This window comes from Pundamilia nyererei, unplaced genomic scaffold (genome assembly GCF_000239375.1).
Source record: "Pundamilia nyererei isolate P.nyererei 1_Seehausen unplaced genomic scaffold, PunNye1.0 scaffold00101, whole genome shotgun sequence".
Taxonomy (NCBI): Eukaryota; Metazoa; Chordata; class Actinopteri; order Cichliformes; family Cichlidae; genus Pundamilia; species Pundamilia nyererei.
In genome coordinates, this window is record NW_005187502.1 from 561,849 (window position 1) to 587,003 (window position 25,155).

The 25,155-nt window shown below is 40.1% G+C and overlaps 1 protein-coding gene across 1 annotated transcript in view; it reads left to right on the top strand.

Moving 5' to 3' along the window:
- LOC102205917 (partitioning defective 3 homolog) overlaps positions 1 to 25,155 on the top strand; it is a 346,721-nt gene that overhangs the window by 16,886 nt on the left and 304,680 nt on the right. Inside the window, exon 2 of the mRNA XM_005740561.1 lies at positions 18,692 to 18,793. Within this exon, the coding sequence (XP_005740618.1) occupies positions 18,692 to 18,793 (102 nt within the window). The remainder of the gene's footprint in view (positions 1 to 18,691; positions 18,794 to 25,155) is intronic.

The following is a 25,155-nucleotide window of genomic DNA, read 5'->3' on the forward strand; positions in this document are numbered from 1 at the left end:
TTTTACACTCTTCCTATTCCCTTTCCTTGTGTGTGCTGCCTTCTCCACGCTTTAGCTTTTTGTAGCCTCTGCTTTTTGTTTTGTTCTTGTTTGGGTTTTTTCTCTCTCTCATTTCTTTCTCATGTCTTTCATTTTTGTCGCGGTTCACGGTCAAAAAGTTTGTCTTTCAAGAGGTGGCTACTTGCACAACATCCAAGTAATCATGATGAATTACACGATGCAGTTAACGCTCCAATTCATGCTCATTATCTGATTTTAAGTTGAGAACACATCAGACATTTGAAGAGATAAAAGCAAAACAGATAATGGTGGATCGTGCTGAGACATGATAATAAAGTGGTGCAAGAACAGGGTTTGAAGAGTGCATATTTAGTCTATTAGAAGACTGAAGAAATTAGACGAGAGAGACAGACTAGGTAGTAAAAAGGAAGGAGGAGCAGTGGTGTGATAGTTGAGACATGACACACTCTCTATTGTCCAGAGCTTCATTTCTTTCTGCTTATTTATTATTTACATAATGTACTTATTATTGTCCAGCTTCTGCTCCTGTGGCACCACGATCGAACCCATGCGAGCGAGCCATTTCTGCACTGTGCTGATTCCCATGCACACTCCTCGTTATGCTTCGCTCTCCACAGGCACTTCATTGGTTGTGGTTGCGTGTCCTAAAAGTTAAGCATAATGTAGTTACGCTTATGTCTGGAAGATGTCTGTTGCCAGGAGAATGGTAACATGGGAAAATCAGAAAATTATAAGGTAGAGAAAAAAGGGTGGCACAGGGTTTCCCTCTATTACTTCTTCTTCTTCTTCTTCTTCTTCTTCTTCTTCTTCCTTTTTAAACACTTTGTTACACAGAGTTTGGGCAGAGGAAAGATTTATATCATTTCTTTGTGTTGACAGCTATTGGCTTTTGAGTAGGAAGCCAGGACCTTTGCTGACAACATATGCATGCATACTTGCTCCTACACAAAAATGTGTTTTGTGGATGTTGGACGTTTGTTGGATGTCGTGAATCTGAAGGGCAGCCTTCAGACTGCATTCTAGTGCTGAGGTACAATTACCCTGACTGCTAACAAAACAGGAAACTTAACTTAGTATTGACAACATGATAACTAGTTTTACACAACAGCACTAGGGGAGTGCTGATAGTTTCTGTGAGCCAAGTGTCTCCGTGAGCCTTTGGCTTTAAATGCTGCTCACGCTGCCAAGCTTTGAAGACAGTGAACAGAAAAACGGTTGAGCAGCCATGTTTGTTTCCTCTTAGCCTTGTTACATCAAAATACAGAAGTGGACTGCGTTCATCTAGTGTCACACGTTCACACGCCGAAAGAAAGTGAAACCGGATCGGATTTGGTATTCGTGACATGTTGGCTGTGTTGCAGATTTGTCAGGATTAGAACTTAATCGCCTCCATCAAGCAGGTTATGTTTTTGGTAGCGTCTGGGTGCGTGTAATACAGTCAGTCAACACAAACAGCTCAAAAGGTTGAGATGAATTCTGATAAAAGTTGTCGAGTGGGATCATGTTAACAATTAAAATTCGTCTTAGGCCCACCAAGGTCTTCAAGGTCAACTTATTGGTTTATTGGTTAAAAACTGACAAAAAGCCTTAGAAACTATGATGCTGTGCTGTGTATTGTCAACATATAGAAAGTACAGTATAAAGATTTAAAGTTTGTCACATTTGACCTCTGACCTCTCCTTCAGGGCCTATAGATAATAATGCTATATAGAGCTCTTTAAAATATGTTTCCCACTGTCACTTTGTATTGACAGCATATAAGGAATAATAATCCGGATGTCACGTTATTTTGAACCTCTGACCTGTTCTTCAAGGCCAAATAAGATCACTTTCATCAAATGTCTTCTGACTTTAAAACAGAGATTAAAATGTTCTGCCTTTGTTTGTATTGGCAACATGGATTTCATAATGTTTTTGTTATGCACATTACAGGAACAGGAATATATGGAAAATACAACAATATCTCTTTAAACGTAAATACGTTCTGTATAAACTTATCTCTTTCTGTATAAAGCAGTGAAGACTGTATGGTAGGCATCATCAAAGTGACATAGATGCAAAAGTGCATGTGCTAAATAAGCTTTTGTCTGGATGCAAATAATGAAAGATGAAAAAACACTGCTTAATGTTTACAACAGCAAGAGAAGCATTCATTATCACACCACAATGGCCAACACTGTAGCAGACGAGTGTTTAGTGGTTTTTATTCTTTAAAAAGTGAAAACAGTAAGTATTGTATCACATCAATGGACGTGCTGATAGTGTTCGGTATTAGTCAGGCAAGTCCATCGTCTTTTAAATGTATTGGATAAAAGAGAGGAGCTTAGTCATGTTAAAACCCTGGTGTGGAGCTTTGATCTCTGCAGATGCTTCTTTGCACTACCTCACCACAGTATGATCATCCCGCCTTTGAAGCTACCGCTGCAAACACATCACCGCACATTTTTCAGAACCTCTTACCTCTGTCAGTTTGACTTTGGATTGAACATCGCATCAGCTAGTTGGTGCAATTTTCTCTGCAGGGGAAGTTTAAGTGGGGTTTCACACTGTATGGGTGTGTTTGTTTTCATAAAAACTCCAAGCCATTGCTCCTAGCCAAAGAGGCAAAACTCATGATTAATGAAAGAGCCACAGCTTTCAGTCTGAAACTACAGCAGAAGCATGAAGCTCCCATGTTTCAACATAACACCCTGCACATCGGATATGTAACCCATTTTATTTCAAGGTTCATGCAGTCTACTTAACCTCTTTTCCACCTCTCGTGTGCTTTTCTGTCCATCTGAACTATTGAACGCTTCCTCTGTCCTTGATCCGTTTCCTTTCTGCCTTCTCACTTTCTCTCCTATGACTGACTGATGTTACCTCTTTTCAGCCTCGAGTGCCTTTCCTTTGTGTTGCCTGCTTCCTGTGCCCTATCAGTGAGAGTCCCCTAACTGCAAAGTACAAATCTTCCATCACTTACTGGAGTTTGAATCTTTGAAAATCCTGAAAATTCTGGATAATTTCCCCGTTTGTCTGTGATGCTTTGGCTTGATTTCATTCATTTAGAAAAATGATTTCAAAATATGTCCAGTTCAAGACATCATGACTGTCCTAATAATGTACTGCTCTGTAGACTTTACATAATGTGTTCTGCCCGTATGAAAAGAAATGAGGCTCAGGTAAAAGCAATATCTCAGTCACAGTCGATGGTTTTTGTCATTTATATTAACTGATATGAGTTAATGTCCACGGGCTCTATCTCTGTGCTTGTTTTCACCTCAGACAATCTATAAGCTTCTTTCTTTCTTCATTGCTCGCCTGCATTACCTCCTACTATAAATCGGTTTCTTTTAAAAGTTTCCGGCATGTTTTTTTTTCTTATAGTCTTTCTTAAACTTACACTACTTACTTTCAGGCTTATAACTATGACAAACACACAAAACTTCCACCTTTCTTTGTTTGTTTTGGTCCAATCAGTCACTTTTTATGGACCACAAATGCACACTATTAAAGAGCTTTGTTTGACAACTGGCAGGACATTAATAGAATGTACAAGAATACTTGAAGCCCTGCTCCTTACAACTCCATAAACACATCTGGATTTTCTTTTTCCTTTTTCTCTTTAGGCAGCTCTTTGGTTCTTTGTGAACTTCTTCTGGATTTTGGTGTTTTGCTATACTGTGTACTCTCTATAGCTCAGACTGTCAGATGTTAAGGTTTGTGTACTTTGGGTGTTTGCCACAGTGATCCTTTAGAAAGTGCTTTTCATGAGCTTTCTCTGTCTTTGCCCTTTTTCCTGTGTCTGAAGCTACTGTGTTACTGTTGAATAAATGCATTTTATTGTGTTAAAATACTGCAGCTTGGGCTTTGTTTATATTAACAGGATTTTTCATGCTCAGAAAGGGGCTTTTGGGGGGGGGGGACTATACGTGTAAGCACAATGATCTGTCTTTACTGTGTGCATGTCTCTGCAGTTTCCTGTTATTTCTGACAATTCGATTAAAAAATAAATAAAAAAGCAGTTTGTGTTTGAATGAATGAAACTTCAGCAAAAAAAAAGCTGGTTAAGATGTTTGTATTAAAATCTTGGGGATTTTCCACACCGTCTTTGGTAGATGCTTCATTCAAAATAATAAAGCGCTATACAAATACAGACCATTTACCATAATATGTTTTCAATGGCACTGATAGAAGATGCTGAATAAATAGTCTTTTTAGTTTAGGGGAAAACATGTCCCAAAATATCTTAGAGCCAGAGCTGTCTGTTGGTGAGCTTTTATTTTCTGAGATGATATTGGCCGACCTCAGATATATTCAAATATTGGTTTATTTTAATTTTTATGAACATGAAGCCGAAAATTATGCTTGAGGAAATGTACTTCTTACTTCTAGGCTGGACTGTTGCAAGTCATTATTATCAGTTTGTTCTAAAAACTTCCTGAAAAGCCTTCGTTTGATCTGAAATGCTCCAGTTAGGATACTGAGAGGAACTACAAGCAGCGAGCATATTTCTCCCATACTGACCTCTTCATTGGCTCCCTGTGGATTTAAAATCCCCCTCCGCACATACAAGTTCTTGAATAGTCAGGATCCATCTTTTATTAAACACCTCATAGTACCATATCAACCCAACCAGAGCACATCCTTCTAAGGTTGCTTGTGGTTCCTAGGGTATTTTTAAAAGTGGAATGGGAGGCAGAGCCTTCAGCTTTTGGGCCCCTGTACTGTGGAACAGCTCCCAGTCTGGATTTGAGACAGACACTCTCTCTACTTTTAACCATTAGGGTTAAAACTTTACCTTTTGAGTTTTTCCTTTCCACTGTCACTCACTGCTTGCTCATAGGGGGTTGTTGGGGTTTTGTGTCTATTATTGCAGGGTCTTTACCTAATTTAGCTAATTTTGTGCCCAACATTTGCAGTACAGATGTGGCTTGTGTGGTGCACTGTTTCAATATGTAAGACCAAAGAGCTGCCTCTCCCTCCTGCTGGCCTTCACATGCCAGGGATTTTAATGTTTGCTCTACATATGTTGTTCTTGAACCGACTGAGATTTTGACATATTTTCTTCTCTAAAAATCATATGAAAATGCAGATTACAGTCATATTCTGCATTCAGAAACTTGATACACGTATACAATGACTATTCCCCCGTATGGGCTGCCTGCACCCTGTTAAAAGCCTGTTTCCATAACTGCTGTAGGTAGCTGTGAGCCGCAGTTTGACACTATGAGTTCTGAACTCTTAAATACTACGCAATAAGTGGCATATAATGATGTTTGTTCTACATTTAGATACAAGGCACCTCCTTCTTTAGCCACATAGACACAAATCTTTGAAAACACTACTCTCTGTGCTCCACATCTGCCGGCTGTGAAAGAGCTGTGTGTGCCATGACATCGCCGCTGCGGGTTGTCTGTTCTCGGTGATTCACCCTGTGCTCTGTGTTTCTCTTGGCGCATATAGACGTCCCATCTGGTGAGCAAAACCTCTGGTCTTAGAACATAATAAACAAAAGTGTGCCAAAATTATGCTGACTGCTGTTTCTATAAGTAGACGAAGAGTGTTCAACGAATTGTACTGAAACAGCAGACCTCGATTTGCAGGGAATGCCCTGACTCGTGTACCTTCAGAGGGATTTTTTTGGCCAGTATTAGACATTGTTTTAGTAGAAACTTGCCAGCTTTAGTCTTTGCTTTGCTAGTTGAAAATGAAATTGCTTTATTTCAATTAACTTTCATGTATAAATGCATCTTTTTCTGTTGATGTCTGAACCTCGATGCATAGTCAATAATTAGTATTTCACATCTGCACCAAATGTGACTGGAACTACTCTCAATCCAAGACTGAGCAGATGGCCTGCATGACACATCTCCCCCATGGCTCTGGTCCCCTACTGGGACCTGGAAGTGCACCATATTTCACGTTGGTACCAGGGCCCACAGTGACGTGCCCACCCAGCGCCCATATTACAGGGTCCACATGTGGCCCAAAGTGCATTATCCCCACCAGCTGATATGAAATGTGGACCAGAAAATTGTTGTTTTGCAGTATATAGATAAGATGCAGTTTAACTTTAATCTTACTGATGTTTTGATTCGGTCATCTTCTCAGTGGGAAAAGACCCAGGGAAACCGTGTTAACAATAAAAACAATAAAAACAATAACACTAAAAACCAAAAAAACCCCCTGAAAACCATAAATTTCACACCCGAGCCTAAACTCTCCCTGGTACCAAACGACTCACGCACCGCTACCGGTCTGTGGCCCCGGGGGTTGGGGACTGCTGCTCAATGGGACCCAAAAGGCCAAATTTGTTATGGGCTCTTTATTGGCTAGCCTACATGAGCTCCACATGGGTTTTCTATGGGCAACCCACAGTGGGTTACCCACAAAACTGCTAGGTCCAATGTGCATTGGAATAGCTCACTGTGAAAACTCAAATAGGGGCCCCAAAGAATAAACCTGCTGTGGGCCCTGTGTGGGTACATGCACTTGGGGATCACATGGGGTAAGTATGGGTTTGCCCTGACCACAAAGCCTGACATTTCATCCACAACTACCCACTGTGGACCCACATGGGCATGTTTGCTGGGTAGTGGCATTACCATTCACTTTAAAAGAGCGGGTGGTAATGCTACATCCCTACTTTAGGTTTAAAACCAGCAGGCATTATTTAACCATATTCTGTATAACAGTTTATATGCAATCAAATGTTTTAAAAGTCAAAAGATAAAATGTTCATGTTAGTGTTATGATAAATGTTAGACAGATTTTGTCTCTTGCCAAGTCATGGAGGTTTTCTGCCATGTCACACGTGTGTAAGGTACGTCCACGTGCGTTGCTAATAAGCCCTCTCTCAGATGGGCTGAAACTTGCTAGCTGCCCTATCAAGCTACCTGCCTGGCACTGCAGACAGACCGCTAATAAACATGCCAGTAAAAATGTGACGTGCTGATGCGAGCCAACATGTTAGCTTTAAGCACACACTCATGTATTGTCTTTCTCACCGAATAAAAGGTTGGTGTTTATGACAGCTGAGCTTTTCTTATTTATCAGATATTACATTCAAATTGCTTCCTGTTCACTAATGAAGCCCTAACCTTCCTAAGCTGCTTTTTTACAGTCATAGGACTGGTTTAAAAAAGTCCCCCAAATGAATCGAGATGTTCTGTCATTAAACCACCGCCCTGCTTCTCAAACACTGCCACAGCCCGTCTGAAAATGGACTTTTATTATTGATGATAATTGGGTACAATTATTAAGCTGCACAATCGGATCCTCACATTATGCCTTTTTTTATTTGTTGGTGAAACCTTCACAGCGGCAGTTTCAGCTCATGCTGAGCCATGAGGCAGCATGTCTGATCTGCACAGACACACACACAAACACACACACACACACACCCCGACCTGCTTTTTTATGCAGACCAGATGCTCAGCTTTCCACGTTGCACTTAAAAGGGGTGATGGGATGCAGTTGTAGTCTTGGAGAAACAAGGCTTAGGGATCACAAACCCCCTACTCAAGCAAATCACACAGTGAGGGAAACTGCAGAGGTTTATCCAAACAGACTAATCAGAAAGAGCAGGTGTCATTTGACTAAATAATGGCCAGGCTTTTGACTTAAAGGTGCAGTAGGATATTTTTTTCTGGTTCCTTTCTTCTCCACAACTACAATATGAGACTCTAGAGAACTGATGGTAGTAGTACATGTGCATGCATATACATGGAGGCTTTCTGTGTCACTAGGCTGCAGAGTTTGCCTCAATACTGGACAGTCTGTAATCAGCTCAATCCCTTGCTAACCTCTTGATATTAGTGCTGACAATCTTTCAGTGCAGGGCAGAAAAACTGTGTAGTCAAAGATATCAATAATGCTGTTTATGCTTTTCAGCAGATCCGGCCAAAGAACTCATGTTGAAGAGAATATTTTAAAATGAAATTTGTTCAGTTTAAATGAAAGTTGCTTAGGCAACTAGGCGTTACACTTCTAAATGCACTTCTACTCTGTGTGTAACCTGCTATGTAGTTTCATTTAAGCTTAATGTGGTCTTTTTTTAGTGTAAAGTTGTGTTTAGAAAATTGTCAGACATGTGTAACTACTGAGCATCATCTTCTTCTCTCTTTTTTTTTGTTCTCCTGATGTTTGACTTTAACCAATGCACAACTTTAAGTGTTACTTAAACAGGCATTCAAACAAAAGCTCACCCCTCCTGTTTGTTTGTGTCTCTGTGGGTAGCCAACCCTCTCTTTCTTGCTGCATCTGGGTGGAGTGCAATAAATACTTTAGGAAACAATGTTACATAAAAGAAACTTTTATGAACGTTTTGGAATTATCATGTCTGGAACTCCCTAAAATGTATACGTGAATATCCCTTAAACCTTAATTATACATGACAGTACTTCAAGTCATTTTGTTCATTTTGAGTTCTCTGAGTCATGCTGGATACGGTGGTTTGAATAATACTTTGCAGCAGGACTCCAGACTGTTCAGGTCTCCTTGCACGTGGACATTGGGTTATCATATTTCTCTCTGCGTTGTACTCTGGAAGCCGACATCAATAATGCACAGACCTTGTAGGTGACTTTGTCTCAGAGGAATACCAGAGTAAGACTTCCATCAGAGCGCTAGTTATTTATCCGACTGGAGTCTGCTTCCGCACAGACAGGCTGTAGGTAGCAACAGTTTTAACGCTGCGATTTTCCTCTTGGAGGCAATTGTTATGCCCTGTTCGGTCTATTTTAGTAAACCAAAACAAACCTGGTGAACTAAACTGGAAAATCAACCCCCACAGGAAAGGATTTGTCTCACCCCCCCCAAGTATAATGACAGCCAGCCAAATTAACCAGCGAGTCGATTCGAGTTGAAGAATGCTTTCGTAAACACCCAGTATTTAGCCCTGTGTGATTTAACAGTGTCAGCTCCACAGGGAAATTCTGACTGGACAACATGGACTGCAGAGCTGCCAGAAATATCTGTTAGTTTGCATATGAGGATGATTACACACCCTAATAGAAGTGACAGGAATCCACATTTATTCACTCTATCAGTAATCTTAGTATGTTTGGTGTTGATGAACCTTATGTAAGGATTGTGTTAGCTTTTCATTTGAGCACGTTCTTCAAGGGCTGCGTCCTTTGAGGCGTGTTTCAGCACCAACACACCCACTTCTCAGCCTTCATGACAGACAAGGACATGTTAATGATAAAAAGGCATTCCAGGCTATAGAATAAAGCAAAATGCACAGAAACAAAGATACTAAGCACCTCTGGAAACACCTTTTATTTCCATGCACTACATGTGACTAAGTCATGACAGTATCCCATTACTGTTTTGTATCTTTTATTCTGCATTTGCTTTACTTTATCGTGACAGAAACAGTTAAAGTTCAGGGAAAGATAAGCAGCTAAGGAGATGTGTGTGTGTGTGTGTGTGTGTGTGTGTGTGTGTGTGTGTGTGTGTGTGTGTGTGTGTGTGTGTGTGTGTGTGTGTGTGCAAGAGAAGCAGAAAGTGTAACAGTAATGTTTGTTAGTCACTGGGGAAAGCATGCTAACTATAAATCACAGCAGTTATTGTGCTACAGAGCCCAAACTGTAAGAGTTGAGAGGTTGAACCATTAGGCTCATTTAGTGATTCAAAGGGAGGTCTGTACCCCAGAGGTCAGAGGTCACTGCCTAATGCTCATAGACTATAAGCCCTTCGGTCAGAGAGTGAAAGGGTGGGGAATGTGTCGTCATCTTTTAATGAATTCCTGAGATTTTGGTGAGAAATATGTTTTTACACGATGCTCATCCCTTTAAAAAACAAAAACAAAGTGCTGTTAACTCCATTGTTCATAAATGACTTGCAGCATGACAGAGTCAGGTTAATGTGTCTGAAATGTGTAACCACTTCCTATGATGTAATAGCCAAGGGGCCGTTGTGGCTAAAATAAGCCTGAATACAGCTAAAGATGTGTTTATCTCAAAATTTACCCCACTGAGTGCTTATGGTAACCTTCCCAGATAAACCAACCAAATGGAAACTCGACCTGCCTTCCTTCCTTTACTCGTACAAGGACTGCAGTTTTGCTTCATGCTTACAGTTTTCTTTTCACTGAAGTGTTCATCTGCCTCAGGGTCATATTTGGCCTGCATATTTTATGATTATTATTCTCTTCTTTAGATTACTGCTAGGTCAAAAACAACCATAAAACATATTACACACAAATTCCAAAGGTTTAGTAAGATTTAGGGATTTTTTTTAAGCTATAGGCTCTTTCCTTTGGACTAGTCCTATGCCAAGCACAAATTAATGGCTCAGCATGGCAGACAAACAGATTTGCTGAAGTCTTATTAGTCAAATGTTGTATCCCTGCTCAATTTGTGAAGAATCAGAATTTGGCATGTGGTCTGTTTTGTTGAAGGAGTCATGCAGGCGCTATATTTAAATGAAAGTTTCCTCCTCCACAAACAGACATGACTGGCTATGACACAACTTAGATACATGTCGACATCAGAAGACAGCGTGGTGGACAAGCAGTGAGCTACTAATATTAGGAACAAAGCATCACAATGTAAAGTTTTGTATTTATAAGGCTAACTAATCATGTGATTACACATCTACAGGGGGAAATAATTATTTGATTCCCTGCAGAATTTATAAGTTTGCTTACTTATAAAAAACTTACAGTTTTTCCTGCTAAGGGTAAAGAACGACTTCACTGCACCGAGGGACCAATGGATGGGGCTGTATACTGTAAAACCTTGAATGAGAACCTCCTTCTCTCCTTCCATCAGCCAAAACACTGAAGACACGAAACATACTGCCAAGGCAACAAATGATTGGCTGAAAAAGAAGCACATTAAGGTCACTGAGTAGCCTTGTCAGTCTCCAGACCTTCTGAAGCTAACCTAAAGGATTTCGAGAAGAGTCAGCCAGAATCCCTCCTGAGATGTGCACAAACCTGGTGTTCATTTCTTTGGAAATGAGCTAACTTTACAAATTCAGCATTTGTAAAATTTCCCTTACTGTATCTGTTTGGAGAATCATGATTCATAGAGCAGATCTCTTATGGCCAGCCCGTCTGCACAGCTTCGTCAAAGCATTCACTACAACTGTAATTGAATCATGGACTTAATATAAAGACAAAGATCAGAGTGAATAATGTTGCTGCAGAGCGATTTGTGTTTGAACGGCACCTGCAGAACTGTGATAAGATAATGAACGCACTGTTGTTCTTTTCTGTGACTCCTCTTTTTGGCAGCTGCTTGCATACTTTCATCACATCTCACTCACTTTCTCAGTTTACACAGCAGATGCCATCTTTAGCAGATAAGACACACGGTCACATTTCATTTGTCCCGTAAACTCTGGCTGTTTGTGGTTTGTGAAAATGCAACATCATACTTATGCCGCCTGTGAGGGATCTTCCCCAAATACTCCACATTCCCCAATGGAAAGTAATTAAAGTGTTGTTTGCATTTTTGGAGTTGTGGCATACAGAGCTATCCTACTTTCTAAGCTTATTTTGTGTGGCTAACGTGAACTGATGGTGGCTGACTTCAAAAACCTCTTACCACAATGTGATTTGAGCACTCAACCTTCTGGGCTGGAGTCAGATGTGCTATTGTTGTGCTACAAGGTCCTACTGCTGGCCAGGATATTTGAGAAGCCCATTTAGACGGTGACATTTCCCCCTGTGGGAATAGGAACACTTTCAGGAGCTAATGTAGCACTCATAAAACACACACAGGCACATGCTCCTTCTTTCCCACCCTCCCTCACCACGAGCTTCCTCCAGGGCACCAGTCTTTGTGTGGTCTTTGACAGGAACAGGCAATTCACTTCAGCACAAAGACACAGATAGAGGGGTGAAGAAAGCTATTGTCTGGACTTATGTCACAAGTGTGTGGGGGGGTGTGTGCTTGTGACACAGACAACAAACAGCCTCTGTGTTTTCTGTCTCTCACCTTTTTAGGCTGAATCTCAGAAGGAGATATCTGATCGGTGTAGGGCGGCGGCATGTCACTCATTGTGTGGGTGAATAAAGATCAAAAGTGGTTAATCAGGGCACTGGGACAGGCGCTCAATGCAATATTCATGTGTTGACATCTGATTAAAGCACAAAAATTAAGCAAATTTGTGTTTGGTTGATTATTTCTTTGTTGTAACAATTTGAAAGTCTGTTTATTTCCCCTTAAATTTGGCTACGTTAGTTGAGCAGCAAAGTTGAGTGTGTGGGTTGCCAAACTGCTTTTTCTGCTTTTGATTTGTTTTGAGCTTCTGATACCCCAGGTGCTGATAATCAGGTGCCAGATTGGGCCCTGATTATTACTGATTCTCAATTCTGCCCATGAGAATGCACAGAGAACGCTTTGCTGATTGGTGCACTAATAGGGTAACAGCTTTTGATGGAGGCAGTGTGGTGGTGTGTGGCGGTATTTCCTTCATGGGAAAAAGCAAGGCTTGTCATCACTGGAGGTGATTTCAATGCAGAAAGTTATCCTGATGAGATTCCGCAATCAGTGGCAATCCCATATTTCCGCAATCTAGGAGTGAACGCTATCCTCCAAGATGACACGGCTTACACCCACAGAGCAAGGTTCATCAATGAATTTGGGAGTGGAGAAGATGGAGTTGCCTGTCTTGACCTCAACCTCAGTGAACACTTGTGGGATCAGCTTGAGCGTGCCGTTCGTGCCTGAGTGACCAACACAACCACACTGGCTTACTCGAGCAAATGCTGGTTACAGAATGGGGTGCCATCCCCCATGACCAAGCTGGTGACCAGCATCAGGAGTGATCAGACTTCCGTTTTGGCTAGAGACAAACTTAAAACAGGAATATTTGGTGTATCATGGTAGCTTAAGGCATTCAAAACAGGAAAAAAATCAGCCTCGCCTGGATTTTACCATTTTGACAAATTCAGGTGGTTTTTGAAAGATGAGGATTACAATATAACCAACAATTACAAAATAAGTATAATGGGCCTATAAATCTTGGTCAGTAATGAGTTTTATTGCCAAGAAGCCTTGTTACAAGAAATCGATCAAAATACATTTTCTTACTATTTGTAAGTTGTTGTTTTTTTAGTTTTTTTTACCTAAGTATAAAAAAAAGTATTTTAAACCTTGGAGTCTCCTCCTCGACAAAACAGGGATCATGTTTAAATCCTGTTGTTCTTATGAAAGTTGATTAGCAGGTCGGGCCTATTTTTTTTCGTTATTCTTACTTTGCTACATTGTATCATTAAAGTGAAACTGAAAACCCTGTGCTTTCCCCAAATGTTGGTTTTGGCAGTGCTGCCTAAAGAAAGTTCATGGTTATCCTCATTCTGTAGTGTAACTTCCTTTTCACGGGTTCTTGACTCTAGTGACAGTAATTTAGAGACTTACTGAGGAAACATTTAAACATTAGGCGATAGTATTACTGTAATACAATAATGCCAGCAATGCCTGGTGTTAAAGTTCCCAAGTGTTTACAGTATGTTGAAATACCTGTCAGGTGTCATATTTATGAGTTTCATCTGGCATCTTGTGGTTTCAGTGTGACCTGTTGATCCCACAGACTATCAAAGTACGTGCATCATAATCCTAGTTCTATTATAAAATGATGAAGGACAGTGAAGGGCTTCAGGTTCGTTTGTTCATGACTTACGTGTACCCTTGAAGCCTTTTGTCTTCAACCTCAGACTGTGCAACACTGGAAAAAAGACGTCACACTTCCCAAGACAGTGATGTAACATGCAACCATTCAACACATGATACACAGGTTTCTACAAGTTAATAATAATCTTACCTGTTTGCATTTTTCACTGTGCTTTTTGTTGACATACATGCCTCAGATTTCACAAGGAGAACAGAGGTTGGACACAGTGGCAAAAGTGAAGCTACTGCGACTGGGCAATGAACTTGCAATCTAGTCTGCTATCAGTTTGTGATTGAATGAGGTCAAGTTGGTAATTGCATCCAATCTGTTGGAGATAATATGGTGATTAACTGTGATAAATTGGTGGAAATAACAAACATGCTGCTGTCTGTTGCAAATCTTTTACCGTCTACATACACAGATTAAAGCGAGATTCACATTGACTACTTAGATTCAGAATCCGCCCAGAACCTCATGGATGTGAAACAGGAATTCAGAAAGTCATCCACAAAAAAACTGCAGGATGGCAATTTAACTTATGACGTAGGTGCTCTCCAGCCTTGTACTGATATGCAAACATAGCTCGAATACAACCAGTTGAGTCAGATCACCTATTGCAAAGAGATTTGTTGCAGAAAAACTTTGCTAATTGGTGCAGACTGACTTGGGTTGATTGCAACATGTTGGTACTCTTGGCAGCCCGTCTGTGTTTCTGAATTGGGCGGCAAACCTTTGCCAATCTATCTGAGAGTGATTACAGTCAGTCTAACCCGGACCATCGTTGTTTGGAAAGAGTTTGCTTCTCACCAGATGAACTGTGCAATCACCCTGTGACTGAAAGTTATAGAAAGCTTACCGCCTTTAACAACAGTCCGTAAATGTTTGGGAACCGGGAAGACCAGTTGCCTTTTGGAAGAGAAAAGTTGTCCCATTTTGATTGTATAGAAAATTTAGCTGCTTAACAGGCCTGAGTCTTTCTCTGTTGTATTCTTTATTTTATGACGTGCCAAATATTTTCATTTGGTTGAAGGTCTGGGCTGCAGATAGGCCACTCTAGCACTGGCACTCATCTACTATGAAGGCATGCTGTTGTACTAGATGCAATAAAGGGATTTGGATTGTCTTGCAGAAATATGCAGGCCTTCTCAGATAAAGATATCTGAGCAGGAGCATATGTTCTCCTAAAACTGCTTATACCTTTTAGGATTGATGGTGCCTTTCAAGATAAGCACCTTTCAATTCCATAGGCATAATGCACCTCCATATTTTCAGATGTTGATGTTATGTACTGTATCTGATGAGATATTCAAAGTTTTCACAATTTTACATTAATGAACATCATATGATAATTGTTTGACAGTTTGTGGACACTTATTTGAAATTCCTGAAAATCTCTGCCTCCTTTTTTCTATCATATCATGTTACTGATCTGTTGCCAGTGAACCTAATTAGTAGCAAAACGTTCATCACCTTTGTCTAAGTACACAAAAATGTGTACTGAAAAATATATAATGAAACAGAATAACAATGTTATCACATAATGCTAGAGCGAGTCTGAGATGACATGCTGATTTAGCTGCAGAGAGCTTGGTAAGAAAATGAGCTGATGCTGACTGCTGAGCGTGCTATCAGTTTATCAACTCTGTGGATGTCCTCCTTAGCTGTTGTTACTGTTGTTACTTTGCTCACAATGCTTTCTTTGTAGAAGGTCCTGCTCCTTTTTTATTGTCCTCAGTCCAAATGTACTGGTCTCTAGTTCAAAATCTGATCGAGCCCATATGTTTTTAAATGGGATATACATAATAAAACTGCTTTGCTCAAGTACATAGTGGATTGCTAGTGGTTCGCTTACAGAAAGTCCATGATGGCATACCAGTTTACTGCATACCAGTTTACTGCATACCAGTCTTTACACTTTAAGTAACTGTTTGTTTTTCCATTAGAGGTAAAAAGAAAACACAGAAAATCTTAAGTATAAGTGATGGCGTTTAAGGGAAGGCTCACGAAAAGCTCAGTGGCATGACAGATCGTTGACACTGTCAGACATCATTAAAGGAAAAATAACAGGGTGTTTAAATCCAAATACGTCAGTACCACGCTCAAGTTGCTAATGCGGTGCTGTATATTCTCAGCTGTGGCGCAGGGCTGCAGAAGGAAAGAAGAGAAGTAATACTAAGAAGTAGGTTAAACAGGGGATTTCACCATTTAGTTGTGGGTTGTGTTTTTTTTCGTGAGCTGAACGGTTAACATGACCAGCCGTGTCTTCTTAAGAGCTCTCACTGCTTACATGTAGGTAAGCAGTGAGGCCATCTCATAGCTGGAGTTTAGCTGAGATCGAAGTATTTACACCAAACCCTTTTTAAAACACAGATTAAGAGATGTGGCTCTGATGAACCAAAGAACAGTGATGCAAGGCTGGAGTGTATCTGTAAGTAAAATCTGAATTGCTTGTCTGACTTTTCCTCATCACTTCAGAGTATTTCTGGAATTAAGTTGTGCGGCTGAGCTTCTCTCAGAATTATGTTTCTTCCCCATAATCCCATCTGAGCAACAAGTCTGGAACAGCACAAGCAGCATGACAACATTTCAACATTTTTTCTTTATTGCTCTGTAATGCTGGCAGCCAGTTTGTGTTTTGTAATTGCTTTTATTGTTATACTATTACACAAGGATTAATTTTAAACACAGTCCATATATACATTTATATTTGCTTTCTGTAATGGCTAACTGATTTTATTGTGTTGGACATTAATAAAATAGCAACTATCTTCTGAAGCCTTCACGTATTTTTGTCTTGTCATTTGGAAGCAACTCGATGAACTCGCCATCTTTTCCCTTTTAATAACCTCAAAAGGAAGGAAAAATACCACACAGTCATTCCCCTCACGATTTGGACCATTTTCCCTGGTGTACCGCACTGGAGCTCAGTACAACAAGGATGTGCATGAAGGCATTTAACCACAGTCCTTAAGACAGCTCAGTTTGGAGGGAATGCATAAGTGGGGAAGCGGAGAGAAGGAAATGGTGAGAACAAAATCCAGACAAAAGAGTTAGAAGATTCTTTCATAACGTAGCGAAGGAGGAAGGACGATCACTGGGCTCTGTGGTTTCTCCTTACCCTCCTGACTGGCTGAGCTATCATGCTCTAGTGCTTGTAGGCTATGAACTGGGCAAAGCCAAAATGTGGGAGGGTGACACGGATCGAAGAAGACAAATAAAGCTTTTGATTTCAAAGTAAGCTAAACCAGTACAGATAAACATGAAATCTTCCATCAGGTTGTTTGTACACAAACCCGCAGTCATGTCATGTGAAGCTGTTTTATATAGCTTGTTTCCATGTTAGCCTACACAGTGCTGTACAGACAAAATGAGGTAACTACATTTGCCAAGCTTTAAATTGCCAAAAACCATAGGAATGCATAATAATTGTTAAAACTGCTGAATCAAGGTCAAAATCAAGTAGTGCAGTAACTGAGTTCTTCTTGAGACATCTGCCTAGCTAGCTAAAGCTTGGCAGTTAAAGCTAAAACTAACATAAATCTAAGGTGCCTGCCCAACACGTGGCACCGAAACGGCTTCAGTGCACCCTGGCGTTGATTCTCCACGCGTCTGGAAGTCTCTCAGAGCAAATGCACGTTTCACCATTCTTCCAAAAGATTTTCCCTCATTTCGTGTTTTGATGATTGTAGTTTTAGAGGATGGTGGAGCTGCCAAACACCAAATCTTCTGTATTTCTATCAATGCTCTGTGCACAGATGTTGTATTTCATTAAATTATGGAGCATAATGAAACAACAGTTTTTTACTAGTTGAAAAGAAAGCTGAAAGAACAAGTGTTCCTTCTCTTTTAGGTATTAGTTTTACTTTGGACTGAAAAAAACTTAAAATAGAAACATTATAAATATACAATTTTTCATCCAGCTTGAAATTTAGTCCCTGTTCTCGACCTAACTGCTTCTATAATTCTTCTGATGCAGTGAATAGTGCAGGAGAGGTGGTCTGCATTTGAAAAAGGCATAATAATATTAATAGTTAGGAATAATCTGAGTTTAGTATTGCTTTTCTCTGAATGGGGGCCACGGTTGTCCCTGCCGTGGTCTGCTTGCGGCTCTCATGCTGGAGGGCCTCTGGAGGACTGGGCCCTGAGTCTCCTCCATGCCTGCTTCAGGTCCTGGGGTGCGGGGTTGCGGCTCCACACACCCACTGTTAGACACTACTGGAGAGACCTTAGGAACACCTGTGTACCCACAGGCACACTATCTTGTGCTGCTGCTGGATCTAAAAATATCTTGTATTATTGGTTACTTTTTTAACTCTTTCTTTCTTTCTTTCCTTCCTTCCTTCCTTCTTTCCTTCCTTCCTTCCCGGTGTTGTCCGTTAGGTTGTAATAACCCAAAATAAAAATGCTAATGAATGCTATCTGACTGTCAAGTGCACAGTTATAGTGAATGCTGTAATGCTCCACTTTTGGGGCTTTCAGACAACAATGCTGACTCATACTCTCGGACTGGACAAAGTGAAGAAAAGGAAAAACAACAAAAAACAAAACAAAAAAGCAAGCAGGATTATAGATATAAACCGTGCTGTTTTATCGGGTTCTTTGTTTACATACTGATATCCTGCAAAAATATTTTAAAATATGCAAACAAGGGCAATGTTTTTTTTTTAATTCATTGACTGGAAAGAGGGTGGATGATCCTTGTCAATCACATGCATTCCCTTTTCTACATCGACATGAAAAATTATGTGAGCCATATGCTTAGTTTGCAGGCCATCCAGCAGGGGATTATAATTTTTCATAACCGCTATCATGATGTCAATCCATAACTATGTCAGAGCTCCTGTGTGCCAGCTGACTGGATCATGATATGAACCACATGGCGATCAGATCAGCTGATTGCTACAGTCACAAACTCCTAATTCATTTGGTTTGGGAATCCTATTATAATATATATGGCTTTATGTACATAATGCTACAAATCCTGATTGTATATGGTACAAATCGAGGTGATCTCTTTACACAGATTATACTTTAACTCCTTTTTTTTCTCCTCTCCTAGGACCCCAGCTACTGGGTTCAGGTGAACAGGTTGGAACATGGCGATGGTGGTATTTTGGACCAGGATGATATGCTGTGCGATGTGGTGGATGACAAAGATAGGGTGAGTCGAAGTCGGTGTTAGATTGCGAGAAAGAATATGTTTGCATAGCTGATTGCACATTGTATTTGTTTATTTGCCACACTGTCCTGTTATTCTATCTCTTCTCATTTTCATTCAGCCTTTCCTTGTAGGCAGAAAAAAGTATTATCTGAACTCTAAAATGTTTGTGCGTAAAGCCTTGGCCGTACCACAAAGGGTTCACTGACATGTGCTTATGATTACACCTGCCTGTTTTTGCTGTCACCGTTGCTTAAACCTTGCAGAGCAGTAAACTGCTCACCGTGTTCTCTGCTTAATCAGTTCAGCCTGTTGGAAGTACTCTGCAGATTTCATATTTGCAGACTGTTTTACATTCAAGGCTCCACTTTGTGTGCAAGGAGGCACTATATTTCTGTGTTTACTGATATTCAGTGCATCCAGGAAGCATTCACTTCTTCCACATTTTGTTCTGTTACAGCCTTATTCCAAAATGGGTTACATTATTTTTCACCTCAGAATACTGCACACAATACCCCATACTGACAAAGTGAAAAAAAATTGCATGGAATTCTTGCAAAGTTATTTAAAAACCAATTCTTCTGCAAAGAAGAATGGAAGAAACTACCCAAAAACAGGTGTGCCAAGCTTGTAGCATCATGTTCAAAGGTGCTTCAACAAAGTATTGAGCAAAGGCTGTAAATGCTTATGTACTTCTTATATTACTGTGTTTCAGTTTTAATATATTTACTAGAATTTCAAGCACAGTGGAACAAGTGAAGCCCTGGGAATTCTTACCGGATGCACTGGGAGATTGTGTGGGCAAAATCTATGAGGCTTTATGACATCACACTACCCACCCCTCCCCACCCACTAGACAAGTGTAAACGATTACCCACAGCCCCACTGCCTCCTTCCCATGGGAACAGTGCTGGCTACACCTGAGTCACTAGCTCTTTGGCTTTAATGTGTGCCATAAAAATCACTACTTTTCAGGTCATTTCAATTATTAAATGAAATCATATTGCAAGCAGGTGCAGATGGTTAGTAATTTAAAATAATTTAAAATATATTCCAATTCATCGCAAGGGCATTAGCCACCTACTGTTAGTCACTGCAGTTTATCCTGGTGTTGGCATCATGTGGATGATTGTTCACATCCGGTGTTCAGAGATGTCTTCCACTAAAGCTAACAGGGCCACCACACATTAAAAAGGCTATGAATCATCCAGGTTTCAATTGAATATGTAATCTTTAATTCCTATCTGCTCTGTTGTCTTGCTCTGTCTGATGCCCTGGAGCCAGCGTTATCACTGAAATCTGATACTATATCTTTCTCAGCAACACTGTGTTTTGCCCCCCTGTTTTATGGTAAACGGATCGCTTCCCACAGCAGATACTGTGATGTTGAGCAAGTCTGCAAAACTAGGTGACATAGTTGTTTCTTTCTCTTTGACGTGCGCATTCTTTTTGATCTCGTGTGGACATTTGTGCGAGGATGAGACATGGTGTGTTTCAGGCAGCTATACACCTCTAAACACCTGACAATGACTATGTGGTGGGTGCCATGGTTACACATCAGGTGGGATCATTGGGGAGAGCAGCTGTTTTGCACCTGCTGCCTGAAACACTGATTTCAAATTTTTTTTTTCTTCTCTTATTTTACAACATCGGTGGTATTTGGCTGGAAAAATGCAAAGAAAGAAGAAACAAATGTGGCAGTTCTGTATACATTTTTGACTTTTCAAGAGCCTCAGTTTGTTCTGATGCTGTGATTCCTGCTCCCCCTGGTGGTCATACGGCATAAATACCTTCTCATTGACAGCAGAATAGAGAATTTAGGGAAAAAATGAAATTTGCTGACATAACATTTTTAGCTGCCTTGCTGATAATTTTTTTTTTATATTTTCATGTAACTGTCAGTAGTTAGTTCTAACAGCTTAGCCTGCTCTACACCTGTGGTAGACATTCAGCCTAAAAAGTAAACAGTGACTCTCTGGTCACAAGACCAACATGCTGTAGTAATACTGTGTTGATAGTTACCAAATGACAGAGTGCAGTGTCAGAAAGTCAGCTGGCAGTCGACTGGAACAGCCAACTTCAAACTGGTGGAACAGCTCTGTTTGGATGACTTTATCTCGGTGCGTGGGTGTTTGCTCCTTTGTGTGTCTGTGTGTGGTTGCAGCTGTAGAGGTAAATCCAGTCTGTCCAGTTCTTTCCCTAATCTACTAACCCTCCTTCTTTTACTGTCTAACCTCCTAACAAGCCCATTTTAACCTGGAAAACGCTTGTGCTGTATCAGATTTTCTCCTGATATATGTGAACCACAAAGCTTTGTGCTATGTTGTTTGAATGAATGTGTATGTGGAGATGGCATAGTTCTTTTGCAGCCGAGATTTGTAGTCAGACGTGCTGGCGATGTTATAAATTTTCCAGCTCCGCGTTTCTTTCCGTTTACTCTCTGACATGTCACATTGGTGCAGTTCAAACAGGACTATTAGTCAGGAATTTAGGAGATATCACAAATAACCTGCACCCTTGATAAACATGGTCCTGTCCATTTCAGTCTGTGCATATTCTGGTTAATAGCCCACATAGCATGTCTATAGTGCTGTATCATTGCAGATGAACTGCAAAGTCAAAGTTCAGTGTTTAAAACTGAGTTTAAATGACATAATTTAACTGTAAAAGATGTAGCCTGTAATATTGAACACTATAAACCAACCACACCTGTAGACAATACGTCCACACAAACCTCTTGATTGGTTACCGCTGTTTGTTTTTCTCTCAAGAGGACTGATGCTGCTAGTTTTCTCCATGTTTGCTGTTTATAATTTGCTGATGTTCGTAACGATTTCTGTGACATGTACATGCAAAAACTGAATTTTAAAGATGTTATCTTGACACGGGAAATAAAAATAGATTGTCAGAAATAAAATACATGATTTGGAAATGCACTGCTGACAAAGGTGGATTGCCTAAAGCTATGTAGGGAGGGCGGTGCTGTAGCTCACTGCTCACCTATGTGCCCAAGGCTGCTGCAGGGTTTTCCTGTGTGTTATTCGCCTTTCCTACCAAAACATCTCAAAATAAATGTTGGGAAAGCAACCTGTAGAATATTCACCCATGATGGTGATGTCCACCCATTTCTTGAGTAACATGTTTTGGAACATTTCTGATCAGAAAAAGCACGATAATGTCTCTTTATGTAGAGTGGACAATATTAAAATGTCACAACAGCAGAGATTATGTTCCTGCTTATCTTAAATAAATCCAGGCCTTTCCCTGCTAATCAGAACGGATACAGGTATTAAGTGCATTTGGAAAGCTATGAAAGAGTTATTCATGGAGTTGGTGTGAGGGTTGATCTGTTTGATGAAGTAGGGAGTCAGATCTTTGAGCAGTGGAAGGATATGAAGGGCTGACACAGTTTGTCTTTTGAATGTGTTGGATGTTTAGACTTCTAAGCTTTACTTCTTCATCATGTTTGGTGCCTTTTTTCCTTGGTTTTCTCATTAAGGCTCATTTTTTGGTGCTTTTTAAGGAAAAAAATCGATTAGACAGGTTGTATCATAGATATTATTCTGTTCATCTGCATAAAATAGAACTGCGTATGTGCATGCATCTACGCGACAGGAATTTCAATGTGAATGTGTGACTAAAGCATGAATGATCTCACTCCTTTCAAGTTTCGGTGGCTCTACTGTTAGGAGCACGTCATGTCCTCCCAACAGTGCTCTGTGTGTGTGTGTGTGTCTGTGAGTGAGTGATATCTGGCTCAGGTTCAGCAGTCAGATTATCATGCTGTGATTCATGTGCAGTCATAGAGCTGCATGCTGCAGCCTGCCCGTGTCCGCTCCATAGATCTTCACACTGATCAACAGCTTCCATTTCACATGCATGAGGTGTACGAGTGTATTTGTACAGCTGGGGTGTTTTTGGTTTTGTGTTGCACACATGACCCTGTTGCTGATCTCGGTTTGTTTCAAGTATGAAGCTGAACTTCATGTCTTCAATTCTTCCTTTAAAAATCATTCTGATACAATGATAGTGACGAGTTGGGGTTATATTTAGATTTTAGATGTTATTAAGATTACTCTTTGACTAAAATTTAGGCTGAAGTCAGTAGTCAGATCAGTAATCTCCTAACAATATCACTTGTATTTTTGTCTATTACTAATAATCTCTGCTATTGTACTATTATCTAGTATATTGCAGTAAAGCTAACACATTAGTGGCTCATTTAAAATTGATAGCAGCTTCCACACTGGCTTTTTGGTGCACACTGCCACCACCTGACCGAAGTGTATTATGAGCAGTAGGTTAGCAGCTACAAACCTAATTTTGATATTTCCACTGAAACAAATTAGGATCAGAAGACTGTGTCTTGAAATCACATTCAAACTGTTCATTTGCAGGTGCAAAAATGCATTTGTCTGTCTGCGCATTTATTGGCTCCCTGTGTGATTAGGGCTTTTTTGCCTTCCCCAGAAAGGGAAAAAATATAATAAAAACTAGCAAAATGAATAGCAAAATAATAAGAATAATAAAGATAATTTTTGCCAAGTAAGTTGCTATTCTTAGCAAAAATAAGTAAAGTAGCAACTTTTCTGATACCATGATGGTATGGGATCTCTGTAACACCCAATAAAAACCTTTTAATGTTTTCAGATGATTGAAATATAATGGAAAAATAGCATCTATTCAGAACAACAAAAAAAATTAGGTTACCCCTTTAGTATTAGTATTTATTTATCTAGTATTTATTCACAGCTTGTTTGTTATTTTATGGATTGTTAGCAAATGCTAGCTAAACTGTTGCTAGCTAAAATGTTATTGCCATAACTCATCTTATTAACTTATCTCATTAGCAGGTTTACCCTCGTTAGGAAACTGAAGGATAAAACAAAAAGTGCAAATATGTTCAAATCAAAGTTTCTCATTTAGATTTTATCTGAATATGAAACACGTGAATGAAATGTGTAAATAGGGCCTTAGTTGTGCTGTTTATGTGCACTCACAGACCACTTCATTTGGTACACTGTTTGACTGCTCATAAGTTAAAATATCTAATGAGCCAATTATTTGGCAGCCATAGCATTTGGAGATTTAGACATGGTCAAGTTAAACTGCTGAAGTTCAGCACTAGCATCACAATGGGGAAGAAAGGTGATTTTAAGTGACTTTGTAGTGTGGTTGTTGGTGCCAGTTGAGTGGGAGTATTTTAGAAACTGCTAATCTACTGGGATTTTCCCACACAGCCATCTGTTTGACTTGCAGAGAAAGGTCTGGAGAAAAGAAAATATGCAGTTAGCAACAGCTCTCTGGATGAAAATGTCTTGTTTATATCAGAGATCAAAGGAGAATTGGCAGATTGCTTTGAGGTGACAGGAAAGCAACAGTAACTGGAATAACCATTTGTTACAACCAATGTATGCAGAAGAGCATGACCAAGCAACATGTCTACAACATGATGGGCTACAAGACCACATTATATCTTGTTGTGTCAGCCACGAACAATTTACACTGGAGAATACAAGATTACAAAAACGATAGCTTGTCTTGAGTCTTGATTTGTGCTGTGACATTCAGATGGTAGGATCAGAACTTGGCTCAGCCGACATGAAAGCATTGATTCTTCCTACCTTATCAATGGTGGTGATGTAAAAGTGTGGTGCAGATTTTCTTGCCACACATTTGGGGTTGAGCATTGTGTAAACACAGCCTACCTGAGTAATGTTGCTAACAACGTCCATCCCTTTATGACCACTCTGTACCAACCTCTGATAGCTGCTCCTGCCATGTCACAACGCTCAAATCAAACTGGTTTCTTCACTGAATTAGGCTCTTGGCAATAAGTACTAAGATACAAACACAAGAAAAGTCAGTTGTAAAGAGGAGTGGGTAAACTCTGATGTAGCTCTGCCTTAGGGTAAACTGTGAAAAATTAATTCTGGTAGCCATCGAATTGCTGCTTCACAGCTAGAAATGACTGCGATGTAGGCACTTTATGCATACACCAGATGCCAGTGCGGCAATTAGAAAGGCTTCTGGTTGGAAGATGGCCTTAAGTAAGAAATTCACAATATGTGCCTGATGAAATGAGTTCATAAAAGCAGGAAATGTCTGTGATATGGCCAATTAAATGAAATTAGATTCAAGTTAAATGCTCATTACAGGGAAATGAGTCTACTACATTAGCGATTACAATGTATGGTCTGTCAAAATTGTTGTGGCACTAGACAAACGTATTGTCTGATTACCGACTACAGAGTTCTTTGAGCTAAATGGTGAATCAAATGAATTGCAGATCAGGGAACATGCAAAACATGGGCCTGTATGTGCAATGGTTATGCTGAGAGGCAAATCCAGTTTAATAGTTCACA